At 45.5% G+C, this 21148-nt stretch overlaps 1 protein-coding gene across 1 annotated transcript; it reads right to left on the bottom strand.

The window, feature by feature from the left end:
• Nucleotides 1–1091: 1091 nt before the first annotated feature.
• LOC132805568 (uncharacterized) lies at nt 1092–20203 on the bottom strand. Its single transcript, XM_060820695.1, has 8 exons — nt 19997–20203; nt 19377–19709; nt 18963–19286; nt 9395–9496; nt 9247–9274; nt 9018–9070; nt 4618–4667; nt 1092–2959 (listed from the first exon to the last, which is right to left on the bottom strand). Exons 1-8 carry the CDS (start codon nt 20049–20051, stop codon nt 2879–2881), a joined length of 1026 nt encoding a protein of 341 aa, XP_060676678.1. The 5' UTR covers nt 20052–20203; the 3' UTR covers nt 1092–2878.
• Nucleotides 20204–21148: the final 945 nt, after the last annotated feature.

The raw sequence follows: 21148 nt of genomic DNA, 5'->3' as shown, positions 1-21148 counted from the left end.
CCACTCTCTGTCTCCCGCCATCAAGCCAATTTTGCATCCAATTGGCCAACTCACCCTGAATCCCATGTGACTTTATGAACTTTACAAATTAGTCTACCATGTGGAATCTCATCAAAGGCTTGACTAAAGTCAACGTAGACAATGTCTACCGTTCTGCCTCACCAATCTTCTTAACTCCCTCAAAAACTCAATCAACTTTGTGAGATGTAATTTCCCTCGCACAAAACCATGCTGACTATCCCTAATCAATCCTCGCCCTCTCCAAACGCACAGAAATCTATTCTTTAAAATGGCGGTGCTCGACATAGCGCACCAGTTGGAGGATGCTCAGGCGTGGAGTCCGTGGACCATGTATATATTGGGGTGTGGGCGCTCGCACTCCCCCTTTTTGATTTTCTCAAAAACCTTCTCCTCTGTTTTTGGCTGCACTTCAGTCCCACGCTCCTGATCTTTAGGCACCCGGTGCAGAGCGGGAAGGGTAGGACCTGCTGGTGGGTCTGGGGGCTCCTGGGCCTGGCCATAAACAAGTCCAGGCAGAGGGCCGCGGAGAGGGTCGTTAGGGCTGACTGCCTGCCCCTCTTCCACGGTTATGTCAGAGCCTGGGTGTCTCTGGAGAAGGAGTACATGGTGTCCACCAACACCCTGGAGTTGTTCAGGGAGAGGTGGACGCCGCAGGGAGTGGAGTGTATTATTTCTCCCTCCAACTCGAATTTGGTTTAATCCCTGCCCTCCCCTTCACTGGTTGATCACACAGCATTGCCCTTTGAGACTTGGGTGTTTCCTTTCAGGGGTGGTGGTACATAAATAAAGATTTACACACTTGTCTGTCACCGTGTCTGACACCTGAACACTCACAACATGGGTGGGGGGAGGGGGGGGGGTAAAATAAGCACTACGGCTGTCAGACAGTAGTAAGAAAAATAGAAAAAGAATCAAATCTTTCAGAATTGCTTCCAACAATTTACCCACCACTGAAGTCAGAATCATATTGACATTTTAAAAGCATGTTTATTGTATTGAGTTATTTAACAGATTGTCAATATCGACACATTTATAAAACTTTTTTTTAGAGGTATGCAAAATGACCTCAAACTTTATCAAAGCATTTACCAGTCCATTTTTTAAAAAAAAAATGAACCTGTGTCTGTGCGGATCCCACTGTTACTTGAACAGATTTACTTGGAAGCACTAGCTTTTGGAGCACTGCTCCTGCATCAGGTGAAGGAGCAGGATCCCGAAAGCTAGTGCTGTTGGACTATAACCTGGTGTTGTGTGATTTTTATCTTTACGCACCCCAGTCCAACCTTGGCATCTCCAAAGCATCTCCAACTGTTACTTGATGGAAGCTGGGAGATGCTTCACTCCCTCTTATTAAATCTCTCATGCAATTTCCCCATTCCACCACGAGAGGGTGGCATTGTACCACTTTCATGAAGACTGGGGTGGCTGCAAATGTGTTGCTGGTCAAAGCACAGCAGGCCAGGCACCAAGTGCTCCCAGATAAACCTGTTGGACTATAACCTGGTGCTGCGTGACATTTTTTTTACACTTTAATCAAGGCAGAGGCTTTGAACTTTATTCCTTCCCCCCTCTACATCAATGCAAAAGCTCTCCTGCTGTAGCAGCCTGAACATGTTTTGAGTTGACGCAAAATTGACCACACTTTGCATTTCTGTACAATTTGGAAACAGAATTAGCTGGAGCAACTCAACAGATGTGGCAGCATTTGTGGGGAGAGAAACTGAGTTAACGTTTCGAGTCTGGTCTGATTTTGTGCGGGAGATGCGGGATCGAATCTCATCACAGCAGATGTGGATTCAATTTTTTTTAAAAAATCACTGGATTTTTAAATTGGTGACCACATTTGTCATAAAAAAAACCCTGCTAATGTCTTTTAGCTAATAATAACAGGACAACAGGTTATAGTGTAACAGGTTTATTTGAAAGTATTCCCTCAACATCCTTCAGGGAAGAAAATCTGCCAACATTCGATTCCAGACTCACAGCAATGGGGTCCAAGGTTAGAGTGGTGCTGGAAAAGCACAGCAGGTTAGACAGCATCTGAGGAACAGGAAGGGCTTTTGCCCGAAATGTCGATTTTCCTGCCCCTCGGATGCTGCCTGACCTGCTGTGCTTTTCCAGCCCCACTCTAATCTCGACTCTAATCTACTGCATGGAGAAAGTGAGGACTGCAGATGCTGGAGATCAGAGCTGAAAAATGTGTTGCTGGAAAAGCGCAGCAGGTCAGGCAGATTTTAACCTCCTGCGAATCTTCTTGCAAGGATGCCTTCCTTGAAGAAGTTCTCTTCCTCCCTCTCCAAGGATTTCAGTGAGTCCCTCTCTCACTGCACACCCCAGGTCATCTCCTCATGCTGCCTGACCTGCTGCGCTTTTCCAGCAACACATTTTCAGCTCTAATCTGCTGCATCTACAGCAATGGGTTTGGCTCTTAATAGCCTGCTAGAAACTTGGGAATGGGCAATAAATACTGGCCCAGCCAGCGATGACAATAACACACTGAAGAATTATATACAAGTGACCGAGCTCTGGAGCTTCCTTCTTATCAGAGAATAACTTATTTTATTTACAGATGCATTTTGCAAAAGCAACTGCAGTTAGAGGACCTGCTGGGACAATAAAAGGCTGAAACAGGTTGATAGTAACTGAAAGGAGAAAGTCTGTCTTGTTGTGTCCTTAAAGATTGCTTTGAGAATTAAGCCAACAATCTCTGACCTCAACAGGTCTCCGTGAGACACTAGTAAAGGTGAAGGGGGAGCTTCAGTACTGGCTGGACATTTCATGGGCTCCAGGCTGATTTCCACAGGGCTGTGGCTTCCATTGCAAATCCCGACTCCCACCCGGATAGAATCCCAGATTTTCATTGGCGCCCTCCCTTCTTTTTTTTCCTCTTCTCCAGTGCAGCAAATTCCAAGGAGGCGTACAGAGGCCCACCGGGAGTCTGGGGAAAAAAGGTCAAGATGCAAAGTGGTTACAACACAGGACCCAATGATCCCACCTTGTCACTGAGTTCCAGCGAATGTCAGAGCATACGGCCCGTCATTCCACTGCCAGTTCTGTCCAGTGACTACGCCCTCAGTACTAACCCTACGACAGTGGAGAGCTCTCCCAGTGCTGGGCATCTGATGGTGCCTGCTCCCTCAGCACTGACCATCCAACAGTGCTGTCTCCCTTAGCACTGACCCACCGACAGGATCCCCTCCCTCAGTGCTGACCCTCCGACAGTGCTGTCTCCCTTAGCATGACCCTCCGACATCATCCCCTCCCTCAGCACTGACCCTCCGACAGCATTCCCTCCCTCAGCACTGACCCTCTGACAGCATCCCCTCCCTCAGCACAGACCGTCCAACAGTGCTGTCTCTCTTAGCACTGACCCTCCGACAGTATCCCGTCCCTCAGCACTGACCGTCCAACAGCGCTGTCTCCCTTAGCACTGACCCTCTGATAGTGTCCTCTCCTCAGCACTGACCCTCTGACAGCATCCCCTCCCTCAGCACAGACCGTCCAACAGTGCTGTCTCTCTTAGCACTGACGCTCCGACAGCATCCCCTCCCTCAGCACTGGCCATCCAACAGCGCTGTCTCCCTTAGCACTGACCCTCTGATAGTGTCCTCTCCTCAGCACTGACCCTCTGACCATGTCCTCTCCTCAGCACTGCCAGTCCAATAGTGCAGACCTTTCTCAGTGCTGGTCCTCCGACTGCATCCCCTCCCTCAGCGCTGACCCTCCAACAGTGCCTGCTCCCTCAGCGCTGACCCTCTGACAGTGCCCACTCCCTCAGGGCTGACCCTCTGACAGTGCCCACTCCCTCAGGGCTGATTCTCTGACAGTGCTTGCTCCCTCAGCATTGACCCTCTGACAGTGCCTACTCCTTCAGCATTGACCCTCTGACAGTGCGGTGCTCCCCCAGAGTTGACCCTCTGACAGTGCCTGCTCCCTCAGCATTGACCCTCTGACAGTCCCTGCACCCTTAGCACTGACCATCTGACAGTGCCCACTCCCTCAGCACTGACCCTCTGACAGTGCCCACTCCGTCAGCACTGACCCTCTGCCAGTGCCCACTCCCTCAGCACTGACCCTCTGGCAGTGCCCGCTCCCTCAGCACTGACCCTCTGCCAGTGCCCACTCCCTCAGCGCTGCCCCTGTGACAGTGTGGCGCTGTGAGGAGTGGAGAGGGAGGTTGAGTTCCAGTGGACACCCTCAGTCATAGCTCTGTGAAACTGCCAGGATTCTCAGTCTCCATTATAAACCCAATATTAACCGACATGGTTGGATGGAGGATGCTGTGTGGTCAGTCCCAGTGCAGAGTTAAAACTATGGTAGAGCAACCATGAGCTGGGAATGTGACACAGACATTTGGAAATCCCATATCAACTCTGAGAGAGGCATCCTCTCCCACTCACTAACCCCTCCTCTTGCTTGTCAGATCCGGATAAGGCTAATGGAGTTATTCCAATCCCAGTTTCAGGGAGCTGTGAGATTTGTTAGTTATTCAGTTCCAGACTGGCCTGGTGTCATTTGGCTGAAATTTCCTCTTGAACTGATTATCCTCAAACATCTCACCCTTGTGAATTGGGACAATGTTTAGAATCAACTCACCTGGACCCTGTCTGGATGTGCCGGCCTTGCCTCTGTTTGATGGCTCTTTCCTGTATGTTAATGGGTCAGATGTGAAAAGTAAGTTAATCCCAGTCTGGGAAATTTAGGGCTAAATTGAGACAAAATGTGCGCCAGTGATTTGTCAATATACCAATGCCTCAGTGGTGCCCATATGTCAATGAACTCACTCAATTATGGTTGCAAATTCCTAACACCCTCACAGCATGGAAGCAGACCCTTCGGTCTAACCAGTCCATGCTGAACATAATCCCAAATTAAACTAGTCCCAGCTGCCTGCACTTGGCCCGTACCTCTCCAAACATTTCCTATCCATGTCCTTATCCAAATGAATCCATCATTTTGCTTTTGCCACAGTTTACCTATTATTTACTATCTACACGACTTAACTATGTGACCTGCCTGTATTGCTCACAAGACAAGACTTTTCACTGTGTCTCGGTACACATGGTAATAAATTCACTTCAATTCAATTCACTGCCTCTGGAAGTTCATTCCATACACGAACCACTGTCTGTGTAAAAAAACAATTTCCCCTCAAGCCTTTTTAATATCTTTTTCCTCTTACCTTGAAAATGTGCCCCCTTGTCTTGAAATCCCCACTCTAGGGTAAAGACACGTGTCATCCACCTTATCTCGGCCCCTCACAATCTTACAAACCCCTATAAAGTCATCTCTCAACTTCCTACACTCCAGTGAGAAAGCTCCCAGTCTATCCAATCTTCCCTTACAATCCACCAATCCCGGCATCAGTCTGGTAAATCTCTTCTGAACCCTCTCCCAGTTTAATAATATCCTTCCGATAACAGGACAACCAGATGAGGCCTCACCAATGTCCTGTACAACCCCAACATGACGTTCTAACCTCTATACTCAAAGGTCTGAGCAATGAAGGCAAGTGTGCTAAATGCCTTCTTAACCAGCCTGTCAAACTTCAAAGTATTATGTGTCTGAACCCCTAGACATCTCTGCCTTACAACACTATCCAAGGCCTTACATTTAATTGTATAATACTGCCCACGTTTGTTTCACCAAAATGTAACACCAGACATTTATCCAAATTAAACTCCATCTTCCACTCCTCAGCACACTGACCCAATTGATCAAGAATTCTTTGTTATTTTCGATGACCTCCTTCACTGTCCACTGCAAACTTAGTAACCATGCTTCCCATATTCTCATCTAAATCACTTATATCAATGACAAACAAAAGTGGGCCTAGTACCGATCCCTGTGGAACACTGCAGGTCACACTTTCAAAAACAAATCTCCATCATTCCTCTCTGTCTCCTGCTGTCAAGCCAATTTTGTACTCAATTGGCAAGCTCACCCTGAAGGAAAAAACAATGACTGCAGATGCTGGAAACCAGATTCTGGATCAGTGGTGCTGGAAGAGCACAGCAGTTCAGGCAGCGTCCAACGAGCAGCGAAATCGACGTTTCGGGCAAAAGCCCTTCATCAGGAATAAAACTCACCCTGAATCCTGACTTCATTAATTAACCCGCCTTACAGAACTGTGTCAAACACTTCAGTAAAATTGAAGTAAGCCACATCTACCGCTCTGCCCGCATCAATCTTCTTGATCATTTGTCACAAAGCTGGTTTTGTTTTTTGAAACGCTGTTCCTTTTCTCAAGGATGCTATGTCCTTGTTTTTTTCCCCCCAGAGGAGTAATAAACTGCTGTTCTTTGCGTTTCACTGTGCAATTTTGTGAATAAATGTTTGTCCGTTTTTAACCTGGTAGTTAACCTTGCTAGCTTATTCTGGGCAATTTTCACTGTACACTCAATGAAACAAATTGCGAAGTTATGGTCTGGGCTGCTTGCTTAAGAAGGTTTTGAGTGGTTTGGCCTAGTCTATAACACGCTTCCTCAAAAACGGAATCAAGTTTACGGGATACAATTTCCCTAGAACAAAACTACGGCTAGTATTCATAAATGTGTAATTTCAGAATCACCTCCACTGCTGAAGTCAAATTCACAGGTCCTCATACCTCTTCGTAAACAAAGACAGAGCATTAGCCAACCTGTAATCATTCGGCACCTCAAGCGTACTTATAGATGACATAAATATTTCTGTAAGAGTCCCCGCTATTTCCTCAATAGCTTCCCTCAAAGTCCTGGGAAACACTTGATCAGGTCCCAGAGACTTATCCACCTCTATATTTTCTAAGGTCTCCAACACTCCTTCTTCTGTGATGTGACCTAGTTTGAACACACCAATATTTATTTCCCTGAGTTGTCTAGCCTCCATATCTTTCTCTACAGTAAAAACTGATATGAAATATTCATTTAATATTGCTCCCTTCATGGAAGCCCTACACAGTGGAAAAAGACCCTTCAGCCCAACAAGTCGGCACTGACCCTCCAAAGAGTATCCCACCTAGACCCATTCCCCTACCTTATTACTCTACATTTACCCTGACTGATGTGCCTAACCCATACATCCCTGAACACTACGGGCAATTTAGCATAGCCAATTCACCTAACTTACACATCTTTGGACTGTGGGAGGAAACTGGAGTATCCAGAGAAAATCCACGCGGACACGGGGAGAATGTACAAACTCCACACTGACAGTCGCCCGAGGGTAGAGTTGAACGGGTCGCTGGTGTCGTGAGGCAGCAGTGCTAATCACTGAGCCACCGTGCCACCCCAAAGCGTACGCTCACACAGGAACTCTTGAGGTGCATGAGAAAGATGCCCTCTTTGATCTTTAATGCGTCTACTCTATAGAAATATCTGCTGAATACAGTACATCCCCTCATATTCAGCAATATCTTCTCAATACAGTAATCTAACTTCAATACTCCAACATTCTCTCAACTCAGCAATATCCCCCAACTACTCCAATATTCCCCCAACACAGCAATATTCTTTCAAAACACCACTATTCCCTCAAAACTCCAATATACCCTGAATTCTCAAATATTCCTTCCACACAGCAATGTTCCTTGAATATCCTGATAGTCTCTCATTCCACCAATACTGTCTTAATACTCCAATGGTCCCTCGCTATAACAGTATCTCCTCAGTCCATCAATATTCTCACAATACTCCAATATTTTGTCAATGCACCAATATTCCATCAAGAAAACATTATTTCCTCAAAATTCTAACACTCCCTCAGTCCTCCAATATTCTCTCGAGACCTCAAGGTTGCCACAATACTCTAACATTTTCTCAATAGACCAATACTTCAGGATTCCCTCAATATTTGAATATTCTCTTCATGTCCCAATTGTTCCTCAACACTCCAATATTTTCCTAATGCACCAATTCTTCCACAATGCTATAATAGTCCCTCATTGTTTTAAAAGTCTCTAAATGCTACAATGCTGATCCCATTTTAGAAACAAATATGACGTTACTGTTTGTATTTATAATCAGTTACAATGTTACTGCATGTACTTACAAATAAATATAACATTACTGCTGGTATTTATAATAAATGTTATGTTACTGCATAAATTTATGAATAAATATATAATTACTGCTTGTATTTATAATTAAATACAATGTTACTGCATAGATTTATAAATAACTATAACATTACCGCTAATATTTATAGATACATATGATATTGCTATATTACTTTAATATTTATTGCTTGGCTTTATAAATATAACATTACTGTTGATATGTAACATTGCTACTTCTAACTATGTATAAATATATTACTGCTGTTTTTATAAACGAATGTAATATTACTGCTTGCATTTATGAATAAATACAATGTTACTGCTGAAACTTTTAAATAACATAATGCAGCTGCTGGGATTTATAATTAAATGTAATATTACTGCTAGCATTTATGTAATATAAATAAATATGATGTTACTGATAGAATAAATAATAAATATAATGTTACTGCTTGTATTTCTAAATAAATTTAAATTATACTGTTGATATTTATAAATAAATACATTACAGCGCGTGGCATAAATAGACATAATGTTATTGCTATTGCTAATGGCTAATGATTTGATGGACCAACAGATAAGAGAGACGTTGCAAAAACAGTTTATTAGCGGGGAATGCACTCACTGTTCTTCCGTATTTTTTCCCCATTTAGTGTTACTAAATATTAATTAAATATGACATTATTGCTGGAATTAATAGATGAGTATAATGTTATCACAGTTATTAATACATTCATATATAACATTGCTGCTGGTTAATTCTAATTATAAAATTATTGCTGATATTCACAAATAACTCGCATTAATAAATATTTATAATAAAGATAACATTTCACAAATAACTACAACGATACTGTTGGTATTTATCAATAAATGTAGGATTGTTGCTGTATTTATAATTACTGCTGGTATTAAAAGACAAATACTGCTTCTATTGCTAGAACATTTCTAGGTCACTCACCGGATGGTCGCTGGCCCTTTCTCCCGTTTTGCGACATCTCTGTCAAGCGAAAACTGCGAGGGAGGGCAAAAAAGAGAAAAAAAAACAAAGTTTATTAATGTATTTCAGCACTTGGGTGGCAGAAATAGCCGAACCATCTCGGAGTCAATCTGGGAAGGTAGTGGAGGAATTTGCAATCGGGGTTGGGCGCTTTCAGACGGTGAACCTGACAAATAGTTCAGATACTCACTTTTCCCCCTGGGTTCTCCCTCCTTTCCCTGCGTGAACAAGAGCGAGAGAAAACTGGAATTAGCAACAGAGAGCGAGGTGGGGGGTGGGGGGGGGGGGGGAAGGGACAGGCGAATGTGGATAGCTCCTCGATAAGCTTTGATTCTCACCTGATCTGCCTCTTCTGCAAATCCAAATGATCAGAAGGATCATCAGGAAAGCCACCACCGCCGAGGCTGCGGTAACATAAGGGAACGCCTGGTTACACCATTCTGACGGGAAAGAGGACGCATTGGTCATAGAGTCATAGAGATGTACAGCACAGAGACAGACCCTTCAGTCATAGAGATGTACAGCACAGAAACAGACCCTTCACCCATAGAGTCATAGAGATGTACAGCATGGAAACAGACCCTTCGGTCCAACCCGTCCATGCTGACCAGATATCCCAACCCAATCTAGTCCCACCTGCCAGCACCCAGCCCACATCCCTCCAAACCCTTCCTATTCATATACCCATCAAATGCCACTTAAATGTTGCCATTATACCAACCTCCACCACATCCTTTGGCAGCTCATTCCATACATATACCACCTCTGCGTGAAAAAGTTGCCCCTTAGGTCTCTTTTATATCTTTCCCCTCTCACCCTAAACCTATGCTGTCTAGATCTGGACTCCCCGACCCCTGGGAAAAGACTTTGTCTATTTACCCTATCTATGCCCCTCATAATTTTGTAAACCTCTATAAGGTCACCGCTCAGCCTCTGACGCTCCAGGGAAAACAGCCCCAGCCTGTTCAGCCTCTCCCTGTAGCTCAACTCCTTCAACCCTGACAACATCCTTGTAAATCTTTTCTGAACCCTTTCAAGTTTCACAACCTCTTTCCGATAGGAAGCAGACTAGAATTGCACGCAATGTTCCAACAGTGGCCTCACCAATGTCCTGTACAGCCGCAACAGTCAAATTATTGTACTCCCGGATTACATGAGGAAATCTTGACCCTCTTCCGAATTGGGAATGATTGGAGGTGGGGCGGGTGGTCTGTAATGGAGAGGAGGAAGGGTTGGGGAAACTGCCTCAGGAAGCCTGAGTGTGACCAGCACAGCGCTGATGCTAGGCAGATGAAGCGCAGAATGAGGCCATTCTTCCCGTAATGCCCCTACTAACTCCTTGGCAGGAATACCTCTCCTCTCCGAATCGGTTCCCCCTTCCCCACACACCCCCTCCTTTAATCCTCTGGATTATTGAGGAGCACTATCCCAGTTTCCCCCAATCTTTCTCACTCTCTCTCTCTCTCTCTCTCTGCATGAATCAACGTTCCCTTATTCCAGCCTCCCGCATCCCCGGTCTGTTTTTGTGAAAAGCCAGCTTCCACATTCCCCCGCCCTCCCCCCACGCCTTCCCCCGACTCTTGCTCCTTCCACACAGTGTGGCACCCCAGAGCTCCTCAAATATCGGTCAACCACAGGATCTTATCCATCTCGGTAGATGGAGGGACAGGGAACATTGAGGGAGCGGGGGTGGACTTGGATAGGGGCAGAGGGCAATGCGAGAAAAGTCTGATCAGAAAACTTTGATGAGAAGCGAAATCTTGAGAGGCTGACTTCAAGATTCTCTGAAGGTCAACATGCAGGTATCAGATGGCAGTTGGGGGGGGGGGGGGGTGCAAATGCAACGTTAGCGTTCATTTCAAGAGAGCTAGAGTACAAGAGCAGAGACGGACTGCTAAGGGTGACCGAGACTCTGCTCAGACCACTTTAGGAAGATTACCAAGTTTTGTGATCCCTATCTAAAGGAGGATGTGTTGGCGTTGGAGAGACGCCAGAGGGAGCTTGTGGTATGAGGAACATGATGTGGAGCTGCTAGTGTTGGACTGGGGTGGACAAAGTTAAAAATGACAGGACACAGGTTATAGTCCAACAGCTTTATTTGGAAGCACTAGCTTTCAGAGCGCTGCTCCCGCATTGGGTAGCTGTGGAGCAAGATCATAATACTCAGAATTTATCACAAAAGATCTCAATGAAACGATATATTGTACAAATCTAGATTGCGGTTAAGTCTTTCATCTTTTAGAATGGGTTGCAGGTTTCGGGTCATTAAATACATAAATCCCAGATCTTAGAGTCATAGAGATGTACAGCATGGAAACAGACACTGTGTTCCAACCCGTCCATACCGACCAGATATCCCAACCCAATCTAGTCCCACCTGCCAGCATCCGGCCCATATCCCTCCTTCCTTGAAGTCCTTAAGATAGCTCCAGAATGTGACATAACAGCAGTTCTGGGGTTTACGGCACCTTGGCTCAGTGGTTAGCGCTACTGCCTCATAGCTGCCAGGGTCCCAGGTTCGATTCCAGCCTCGGGTGATTGTCTGTGTGGAGTTTGCGCATCCTCCTCGTGTCTGCGTGGGTTTGCTCCGGTTTCCTCCCACAGTCCAGAGATGTGTAGGTCAGGGTGAATTGGCCATGCTAAATTACCCATAGAATTAGGTGCATCAGTTAGGGGGAATGGGCCTGGATGGGTTACTTTTCGGAGGGTTGGTGTGGACTAGTTGGGCCGAAGGGCCTGTTTCCACACTGTAGGGAATCGAATCATATAAACTAACCGGAATCTGCAAACCATTCAAAAAGGTGGAAGACTTAACAGCAATCTAGAATTTGTTCAATCTAGCCTTTCAGTTGTATGACATTGTAAGCGTTTGCTGTACATTCTGTATCTTTTGATCCTGTTCCACAGCTACTCGATGAAGGAGTCGTGCTCCGAAAGCTAGTGCTTCCAAATAAACTATGAGGAGTATGGGTCTATAATCCATGGAGCTTAGAAGGATGAATGGGGAGGGGTTGTGGAGAGATAGGTCTTTTATTTACAAACCAGAACCCGTGACACTGAGAAAGGACTCTCTAATGTCCCGGAACCTCAGGGCCCAATATCTTTTTTTTTAACCATGTTTCTGTTAGCTTATCAGCCTGTCCAGCTATATTAATCAAAATACCTCACTCTAGCTACACAATAAACCACATCTCAGTTCTAAAGGGTCATCTCCTCACCCTGAGGCTGTGCCCTCGGGTCTTTGCCCTCCGAGTGGGAACATCTCCACATTCTCTCCATCCAGGCCTCTCAGTCTCCTGTAACATCCAATCAACTCACTCTCTCCCCAGCCACCAGTCCCCACGCCCCCCTCTATGGAAAATTAAGAGCGTGAAAGCAAGGGATGTTAGTTCCCATTATCTCTATAGTTGTCCCACCATACTTTTTCCTACATTCTACTTAATGTTATTCTAATGTCACGGTTAGATATTTAGTGTCAGCTTTTGCATCGAGGGTCTTTCATTCCAGACCCTACTTTATATTTTCCTAATGTCATGATTTATTGTCAATAGTCTCAAGCAGGCTGACTCTACTATTACTTAGGTATTAAATGTCATGTACCAAATATTTATGGTCCCAATCTTGGCATAATGATACTTTACAGGGAGGCTAACTTTACTGTTATCTCATCTCGCCATAGCGACCTTTCAGCCTCAGCCTTCCTCTGCTGGTTGGTTTAAGAGCATTCCATTATTCTTACCCCATCCTGCATTCCACAGACCCCTTGCAGCAGATCGTCAGGGGTCTACATGCTTTAACCCTTCCCTTGCTTCCACGCTCTTTATTTTCCATAGAGGGAGGTGTGGGGACTGGTGGCTGGGGAGAGAGTGAGTTGATTGGATGTTACAGGAGACTGAGAGGCCTGGATAGAGTGAATGTGGAGATGTTCCCACTCGGAGGGCAGACAAAGACCCGAGGGCACAGCCTCAGGGTGAGGAGATGACCCTTTAGAGCTGAGATGTGGAGGAATTTCTTCAGCCAGAGGGTAGGCTAACCTGTGGAATTCATTGCCACAGAGTTGTGGAAACCAGGCCCTTGCATGTAATTAACACAGAGACAGCTAGGTTTGTGATTGGTCAGGGGATCAAGGGTTACAGGGAGAATGCGTTCGAGAAACATATCAGCCATGATCGAATAGCAAACCAGGCTTAATGGGACAAACGGCCCAATTCTGCTCCTATATCTTATAGTTGAGCCGCCCCCCCCCGCCCCATCCCCCCACATCCCCTCTCTGTCATTGTCAAATCCTCAACTATTGTTTCAGGGTTCTTGGGGTGCGCGCACGCGCGCCTGTGTGTGTCTGTGTGTGTGTGTGTCTGTGTCTCTGTGTGTGTGTGTCTGTGTGTGTGTCTCTGTGTGTGTGTGCGTGTCTGTGTATGTGTGTGTGTCTGTGTGCGTGTGTCGCTGTGTGTTTGTGTCTGTGTCTCTGTGTGTGTGTCTGTGTGTGTATGTGTGTCTCTGTGTGTGTGCGTGTCTGTGTGCGTGTGTCGCTGTGTGTGTCTCTGTGTGTGTCTCTGTGTGTGCGTGTGTCTCTGTGTGTGTGTGTGTGCCTGTGTCTCTCTGTGTGTGTGCGTGTGTCGCTGTGTGTTTGTGTCTGTGTGTGTGTGTCTGTGTGTCTGTGTCTCTGTGTGTGTGTCTGTGTGTGCATGTGTGTCTCTGTGTGTGTGCGTGTCTGTGTCTCTGTGTGTGTGTCTGTGTGCGTGTCGCTGTGTGTGTGTCGCTGTGTGTGTGCGTGTGTGTATGTCTGTGTGTCTGTGTGTGTGTGTGTGTCGCTGTGTGTGTGTGTGTGTGTGTGTGTGTCTTTTGATATCTTTTTTGGATACGCCATTTTACCTTCTCCAGCTCCCAAAAAGAGACTTGTCAATGATTGCTTCAGATTAGATTAGATTACTTACAGTGTGAAAACAGGCCCTTCGGCCCAACATGTCCACACCGACCCTCCGAAGAGCAACCCACCCAGACCCATTCCCCTACATTTACCCCTTCACCTAACACTATGGGCAATTTAGCACGGCCAATTCACCTAACCTGCACATTTTCTTTGGACTGTGGGAGGAAACCGGAGCACAGATGAAACCCTCGCAGACACGGAGAGAATGTGCAAACTCCACACAGGCAGTCGCCCCAGGTGGGAATTGAACCCGGGTCTCTGGCGCTGTGAGGCAGCAGTGCTGACCCCTTCAGAGTATACTCTCTGCTCTAACTCTAACCCTAACCCTCATCATAATCCTAACACTAACCCTAATCCTAACCCTGATCATAACCCTAACCATAACCCTAACAGTAGCCATAACCCTAAATCTAAACCTAAAAATAACTGTAAACTAGCCCTAAATCCAATCTTAACCGGATGGGTTGGACCGAAGGGTCTGTTTCCATGCTGTACATCTCTATGACTCTATAACTAAATCCTAACCCGAACCCGATATGAACCCTAGCTCTAACCCTGACTCTATTCCGAATCCTAATCCTTACCATTAGCTCAATCCTACGCCCAATCCAAACCGTTATTTCGAATGATAACTCAAATCCCAACCCTACCCTAATCTTAATCATAACCCTAAACCTAGCCCTAACCCTAATTCTAACACTAACCCTAACCCCATTTATACAGAAGAAATCAGTTTTTTTTCAGCATCTCCTCCAACCCGTCAAATCTCCGGGCACTCAGGCGACCCTGTAGGCTTGGTGGTTGCGATATCTTAAACTTCTAACTCTCCATTTTCAGCAAGACTTCACACTCTGAGGTTTATTTGGTATAAAATGTTCAAACTGAACCTCGAAACTAGAACGGAGTTCGTCAGGACATTGCAGAAAGAGAAGGGGAGAGCCATAGAGTCATAGAGATACACAGCATGGAAACAGACCCTTCGGTCCAACGCGTCCATGCCCAGCAGATATCCCAACCCAATCTAATCCCCACCTGCCAACACCCAGCCCATATCCCCCCAAACCCTTCCTATTCATATCCCCATCCAAATGCCTCTTAAATGTTGCAATTTTACCAGCCTCCATCACATCCTCTGGCAGCTCATTCCATACACGTACCACCCTCTGTGTGAAAAAGTTGCCACTTAGGTCTCTTTTATATCATTCCCCTCTCACCCTGAACCAATGCCCTTTAGTTCTGGACTCCCTGACCCCAGGGCAAAGACTTTCCCTATTTTTCCTATCCATGCCCCTCATAATTTTGTAAACCTCTATGAGGTCACCCCTCAGCCTCCGACGCTCCAGGGAAAACAGCCCCAGCCTGTTCAGCTTCTCCCTGTAGCTCAAACCCTCCAACCCTGGCAACATCCTTGTAAATCTTCTCTGAATCCTTTCAAGTTTTACAACATCTTTCCGATAGGAAGGAGACCAGAATTGCACGCAATATCCCAACAGTGGCCTCACCAATGTTCTGTACAGCCGCAACATGACCTCGCAACTCCTGTACTCAATACTCTGACCAATAAAGGAAAGCATACCAAACGCCGCCTTCACTATCCTATCTACCTGCGACTCCACTTTCAAGGAGCTATGAACCTGCACTCCAAGGTCTCTTTGTTCAGCAACACTCCCTAGGACCTTACCATTAAGTGTATATGTCCTGCGAAGATTTGCTTTCCCGAAATGCAGCACCTCACATTTATCTGAATTCAGCGCCATCTGCCACTTCTCAGCCCATTGGTCCATCTGGTCAAGATCCCGTTGTAATCTGAGGTAACCCTCTTCACTGTCCACTACACCTCCAATTTTCGTGTTATCTGCAAACTTACTAACTGTACCTCTTATGCTCGCATCCAAATCATTTATATAAGTGATGAAAAGTAGATGTCCCAGCACTGATCCTTGTGGCACTCCACTGCTCACAGGCCTCCAGTCTGAAAAACAACCCTCCAATACCACCCTCTATCTTCTACCTTTGAGCCAGTTCTGTATCCAAATGACTAGTTCTCCCTGTATTCCATGATATCCAACCTTGCTAATCAGTCTCCCATGGGGAACCTTGTCAAACGCCTTACTGAAGTCCATATGGATCACATCTACTGCTCTGTCCTCATCAATTTCTTTGTTACCTCTTCAAAAAACTCAATCAAGTTTGTGAGACATGATTTCCCGCGCACAAAGCCATGTTGACTATCCCGAATCAGTCCTTGCCTTTCCAAATACATGTACATCCTGTCCCTCAGGATTCCCTCCAACAACTTGCCCACCATTGAGATCAGGCTCACCAGTCTATAATTCCCTGGCTTGTCTTTACCACCCTTCTTAAATGGTGGCACCACGTTTGCCAACCTCCAGTCTTCTGTCACCTCATCTGTGACTATCGATGATACAAATATCTCAGCAAGAGTCGCAACAATCACTTCTCTAGCTTCCCACAGAGTTCTCGGGTCCTGGGGATTTATCCACTTTTAACCATTTCAAGACACCCAACACTTCCTCCTCTGTAATCAGAACATTTTGCAAGATGTCACCATTTATTTCCCTACAGCCTATATCTTCCATATCATTTTCCACAATAAATACAGATGCAAAATATTCATTTAGTATCTCCCCCAGATTCTGTGGCTCCACACAAAGGCCGCCTTGCTGATCTTTGAGGGGTCATATTCTCTCCCTAGTTACCCTTTTGTCCTTAATATATTTGTAAAAACCCTTTGGATTCTCCTTAATTCTATTTGCCAAAACTATCTCATGCCCCCGTTTTGCCCTCCTGATTTCCCTCTTAAGTATACTCCTACTTTGATTCCAATCCAAGGTATCCCAAGGGGAATCAAACTGCGAATTAAGGGCCACAAGTTGCAGGGCTTCAAAGAGCTGACGCTAAATGTGATGGGCTGAATGGCCTCTTTCTATGTTGCATTGGTCTCTGATTCGAATATGTTATGCAGATATGGTTGATGACCCGACGAACTGTTCAGAAGAACAAGTCCCCATCACCAACAATGAACAATATTAAATTGCCTTAATACTTAAATGGATTGGTTTGAGTATTTGACCGTCTCGCTCAGTCCCACTCCCACAAAATCATTCACACTAACACACGCTCATTCACGAATTCTCACAGTCTAATTCTCATACACTTGCTAAACCACACTAACTCAAATGTACTCTAACTCACTCACTACCCCACGCGTTCAATAATTCTCATACACTCACTAACTCACACCCAACGAACTCTCACGCACTCACACACTCACGCAATCACTAACTCACACTCACTCCCTAGCTCACTAATACACACTCTTATAACGTAGATATCTGTACGTTTGTACACATATACATGCATGTAGAAATACATATGCTCACACATACCCACAAAGACGCATAAACAAGCATATATAGCTTTGCATGTACGTGCATATATGCACACAAGCATATATGCACTGAAATACATAAGCTTATACTCACATATAAACTAATATATAGGGAAATTGAGAAACAAATTTGTAAGGAGGTCTGTGAGAATAATAGGGTGGTTATGGTAGGGGATTTTAACTTTTCAAACAAAGACTGGGACTGCCATAGTGTTAAGGGTTTAGATGGAGAGGAATTTAAGTGTGTTCAAGAAAATTTTCTGATTCAATATGTGGACATACTTACCAGAGAAGGTGCAAAACTTGACTTACTCTTGGGAAATAGGCAGGGCAGGTGACTGAGGTGTCAGTGGGGGAGCACTTTGGGCCCAGTGACCATAATTTGATTAGTTTTAAATAGTAATGGAAAAGGATAGACCAGATCTAAAAGTTGAAGTTCTAAGTTGGAGAAAGGCTAATTTTGACGGTATTAGGTAAGAACTTTCAAAAGCTGATCGAGGGGCAGATGCTCGCAGGTAAAAGGATGGCTGGAAAATGGGAAGCCTTCAGAAATCAAAGGGTTAGATAGGGTGGACAGGGAGAGCCTTTTTCCAAGTATGGTGACGGCGCGCACAAGGGGGCAAAGTTTTAAATTGAGGGGTGATAGATATAGGACAGATGTCAGATGGTTTCTTTACTCAGAGCAGTAAGGGCATGGAATGCTTTGCCTGCAACAGTAATAGATTTGCCAACTTTAAGTGCATTTAAGCCGTCCCTGTACAAACATATGGGTGTAAATGGAATAGTATAGGTTAGACGGACTTCAGATTGGTATGACAAGTCGGCGCAACATCGAGGGCCGAAGGGCCTGGACTGCTCTGTAATGTTCTATGTTCTATATGTATCTATACAGACATAAAAACATGGACTCACGCGTATACTCATATATAGTTACATGTACATACATATTTACACACAAACATATGTACACAGTCAGGCATATAAATGCAAACATATATACACACGCTGAAGAAGGGTCACACCAAATTCGAATCTTTAACTGTATTTCTCTGTCGACGGATGCTGTCAGACCTGTTGAGTTTCTCCCGCGCTTTCTATTTGTTACTATACGCACATTCTACACATGAATAGATGCATATGCACAGATCTACATGCTTAGGTCTTGGTAAATACTCAGATATCAATACATGCTCACACCTTATATGCACACGAACATGCAAAGCCATTTGCACTCGAGCATACATAGACTCAGACTTACAAACACAGACATGCACTCACTGGTACACATTCACGTGTATATGGACAGATCCATGTACTTAGGTAATAGTGTGAATTCAGATATCGACAACCATACATATCTAATATGCAAACAAACACATGCAAATATGTACACACGTTTACTTTAAACTCAGAGGCACATCTATATGAGCATTTTTTTTTTCACGCGCACATTAATTCATAAACACATCTCTAAACCTTTAACTGGTGGAGGTATTTCACTGGCGACTGAGACTTTGGAAACCAGGGTGTCTATAAACGCTCACTGGGCATCTCAATAACTCACCTGCCTTTGCTGCTGCCGGTTCAGTGAAGGACACACTCTTTGTCAGGACTTTCTCTCCCAGTTGAACGACACAAGAACACAGAGCGCCGCTTGTCCACAGTTCCCTGGTCACCATGACCTGACTCGTGATGTTCCAGTTGCCGTCTGGCTCCCGCTTCCCGACATCGCTCGCCCCTTGGGTCACCTCGCCGGAAATATTCCAGAAAATGACAATCTCGTTGGAAGAGACCCCGCTGACTAGACACACCAAGGGGACGGCGTCCATCTGGGCAGACACAGACGGCGGGAGGAAGACGAGGACGGACGTCTTGTCAGTGGAACTGTCTGGGCAGAGATTGGGACAGAGTTAACGAAAAATGAACGGAAAATCAAAATGGGGTGGACGGTTCGGATTGATTTTGGTGTGTCTCTTACCTCCAACAAGCAGTCTGGGTCCCCGCTGGAGAGGAGCATAGCCATCCCTATCAGCACAGTAGTAGGTCCCAGAGTCATTGACCTGGACATTACGGATTTCCAATAGCAGCACACGCTCGCTGTCACCTTGTTTTGAAATAAATTTACAATCGGACCCCTTACAGTTGGTGGTGTCTATTGCTACCGGGGCTTCACCCACAGTCTGTTTGTACCAGAAATAGCTAGTAACCAACTCCACAGGATAGCTGAGATGGCACTCCAACTTGATCGTCTCTCCTACTTTTGCCGTCTTGGCGAAGGGTCCCTGAGGCCCGGAGAGCTGAGAATCTGCAACTGAAGAGATAAAAGTGACATTAAACGAGATTATTGAGGGGTGGGAGCGGACCCCCTTCGATCGCTGCCCATTTGAGAGAAGCGCCTCATTATTGTCTACCGTGACTCCAGTTACCCTTTCTATTGTCTACACGAATCTTGGGACTGGGGAGGCTCCAAATAAATATCTCAACTGGGCATGATCGAAATTCTTTCCACCTTTGGATGCGGGGGGGGGGGGGGGGGAGGTGGAGAAGAGTCAGGTTCCCATTTTCTGGGCGAGTTTTTCCAAATTCCCTCCCACTCACCGTAAAGAACCAAGAGTTGGACCAGGAGAATCGGGAAGAAGACTCCCTTGGTCATCTTTTCGTGTTGGGTTGTGGAGAATTCTCTCTCCCCCCCCCCAACTTTGTGTGTGTGTGTTATGTGTGGCTGGGGAAAGAGTCAGCCGGCTGCCTTGACCCCCCAAGACCGGCCAGCCTCGCCCCTTCTGCGATCGATCCGTTGAGTTGGAAAGTATGACAAGGTTCTGTGGGCGAACCTGCGCCACTCGGGCCAGAAGGCGGTGTGTGCGTCATTGCGGTCAATGGCTATAAATAAAAGCGTGGTCCTTCACTGGGCGCCGGTGGCACGGGCAGAAAGCGGGTAAATAACAAGTCAATGTCCCGGAAAGGGGCATTATTACCGCTCCCTAACTGTCTTGATGAACCGATGCAATTCTTGTAGGTTGTGTAAGGAGCACTCAACATGCTGTTAGGGAGAGAGTTTCAGCATTATATGGACATTAGGAACACGCAAAGTGCAGTTAGGGAGAGTGAGTCAGTGGTAGGATGTTAGGAACACACAGAGTGGGGGTAGGGAGAGAGTTTCAGAATTATAAAGATGTTAGGAACACACAGAGTGGTGGTAGGGAGAGAGTTTCAGAATTATAAAGATGTTAGGAACACACAAAGTGTAGTTAGGAAGGGAGTTTCAGAATGATAGAGATGTTAGGAAGACACGAAATGCTGTTAGGGAGAGAGTTTCAGAATTATAAAGATGTTAGGAACACACAGAGTGTAGTTAGGGAGGGAGTTTCAGAATGATAGAGATGTTAGGAAGACACGAAATGCTGTTAGGGAGAGAGTTTCAGAATGATAGGGATGTTAGGAATAGCCAAGGGCTGTTAAGGAGAGAGACAGTTAGAATAACATAGGGATGTCAGGAACATTCAAAACGCCGTTAGGGAGAGAGTTTCTGAATTATAGGGATGTTAGGAACACACAAAGTGCTGTTAGGGAGCGAGTTTCAGAATGGTAGGGATGTTAGGAACACACGTAATCTGTTAGGGAAAGAGTTTCAGTATTATAGGGATGTTAGAAATACTCAAAGTGTTGTTAGGGAGAGAGTTTTATTATTATAGGGATGTTAGGAACACACAAAGTGCTGTTAGGGAGCGAGTTTCAGAATGATAGAGATGT

This window comes from Hemiscyllium ocellatum, chromosome 50 (assembly GCF_020745735.1).
Source record: "Hemiscyllium ocellatum isolate sHemOce1 chromosome 50, sHemOce1.pat.X.cur, whole genome shotgun sequence".
Classification (NCBI taxonomy): domain Eukaryota; kingdom Metazoa; phylum Chordata; class Chondrichthyes; order Orectolobiformes; family Hemiscylliidae; genus Hemiscyllium; species Hemiscyllium ocellatum.
The sequence above is the reverse complement of the archived record's forward strand: the minus strand, read 5'-3'. Positions and strand labels throughout refer to the sequence as shown.

Bases quoted from the DNA above. Each gene is read 5' to 3' on its own strand.
- LOC132805568 (XM_060820695.1), bottom strand. From the start codon at position 20,051: ATGACCAAGGGAGTCTTCTTCCCGATTCTCCTGGTCCAACTCTTGGTT. The intron at 9,497-18,962 runs GTGAGTTATTGA...CTTTCCCGTCAG, and splicing joins ACCGGCAGCAGCAAAGGCAG to AATGGTGTAACCAGGCGTTC. The intron at 9,071-9,246 runs GTGAGTATCTGA...CCTCCCTCGCAG, and splicing joins GGGAGAACCCAGGGGGAAAA to TTTTCGCTTGACAGAGATGT.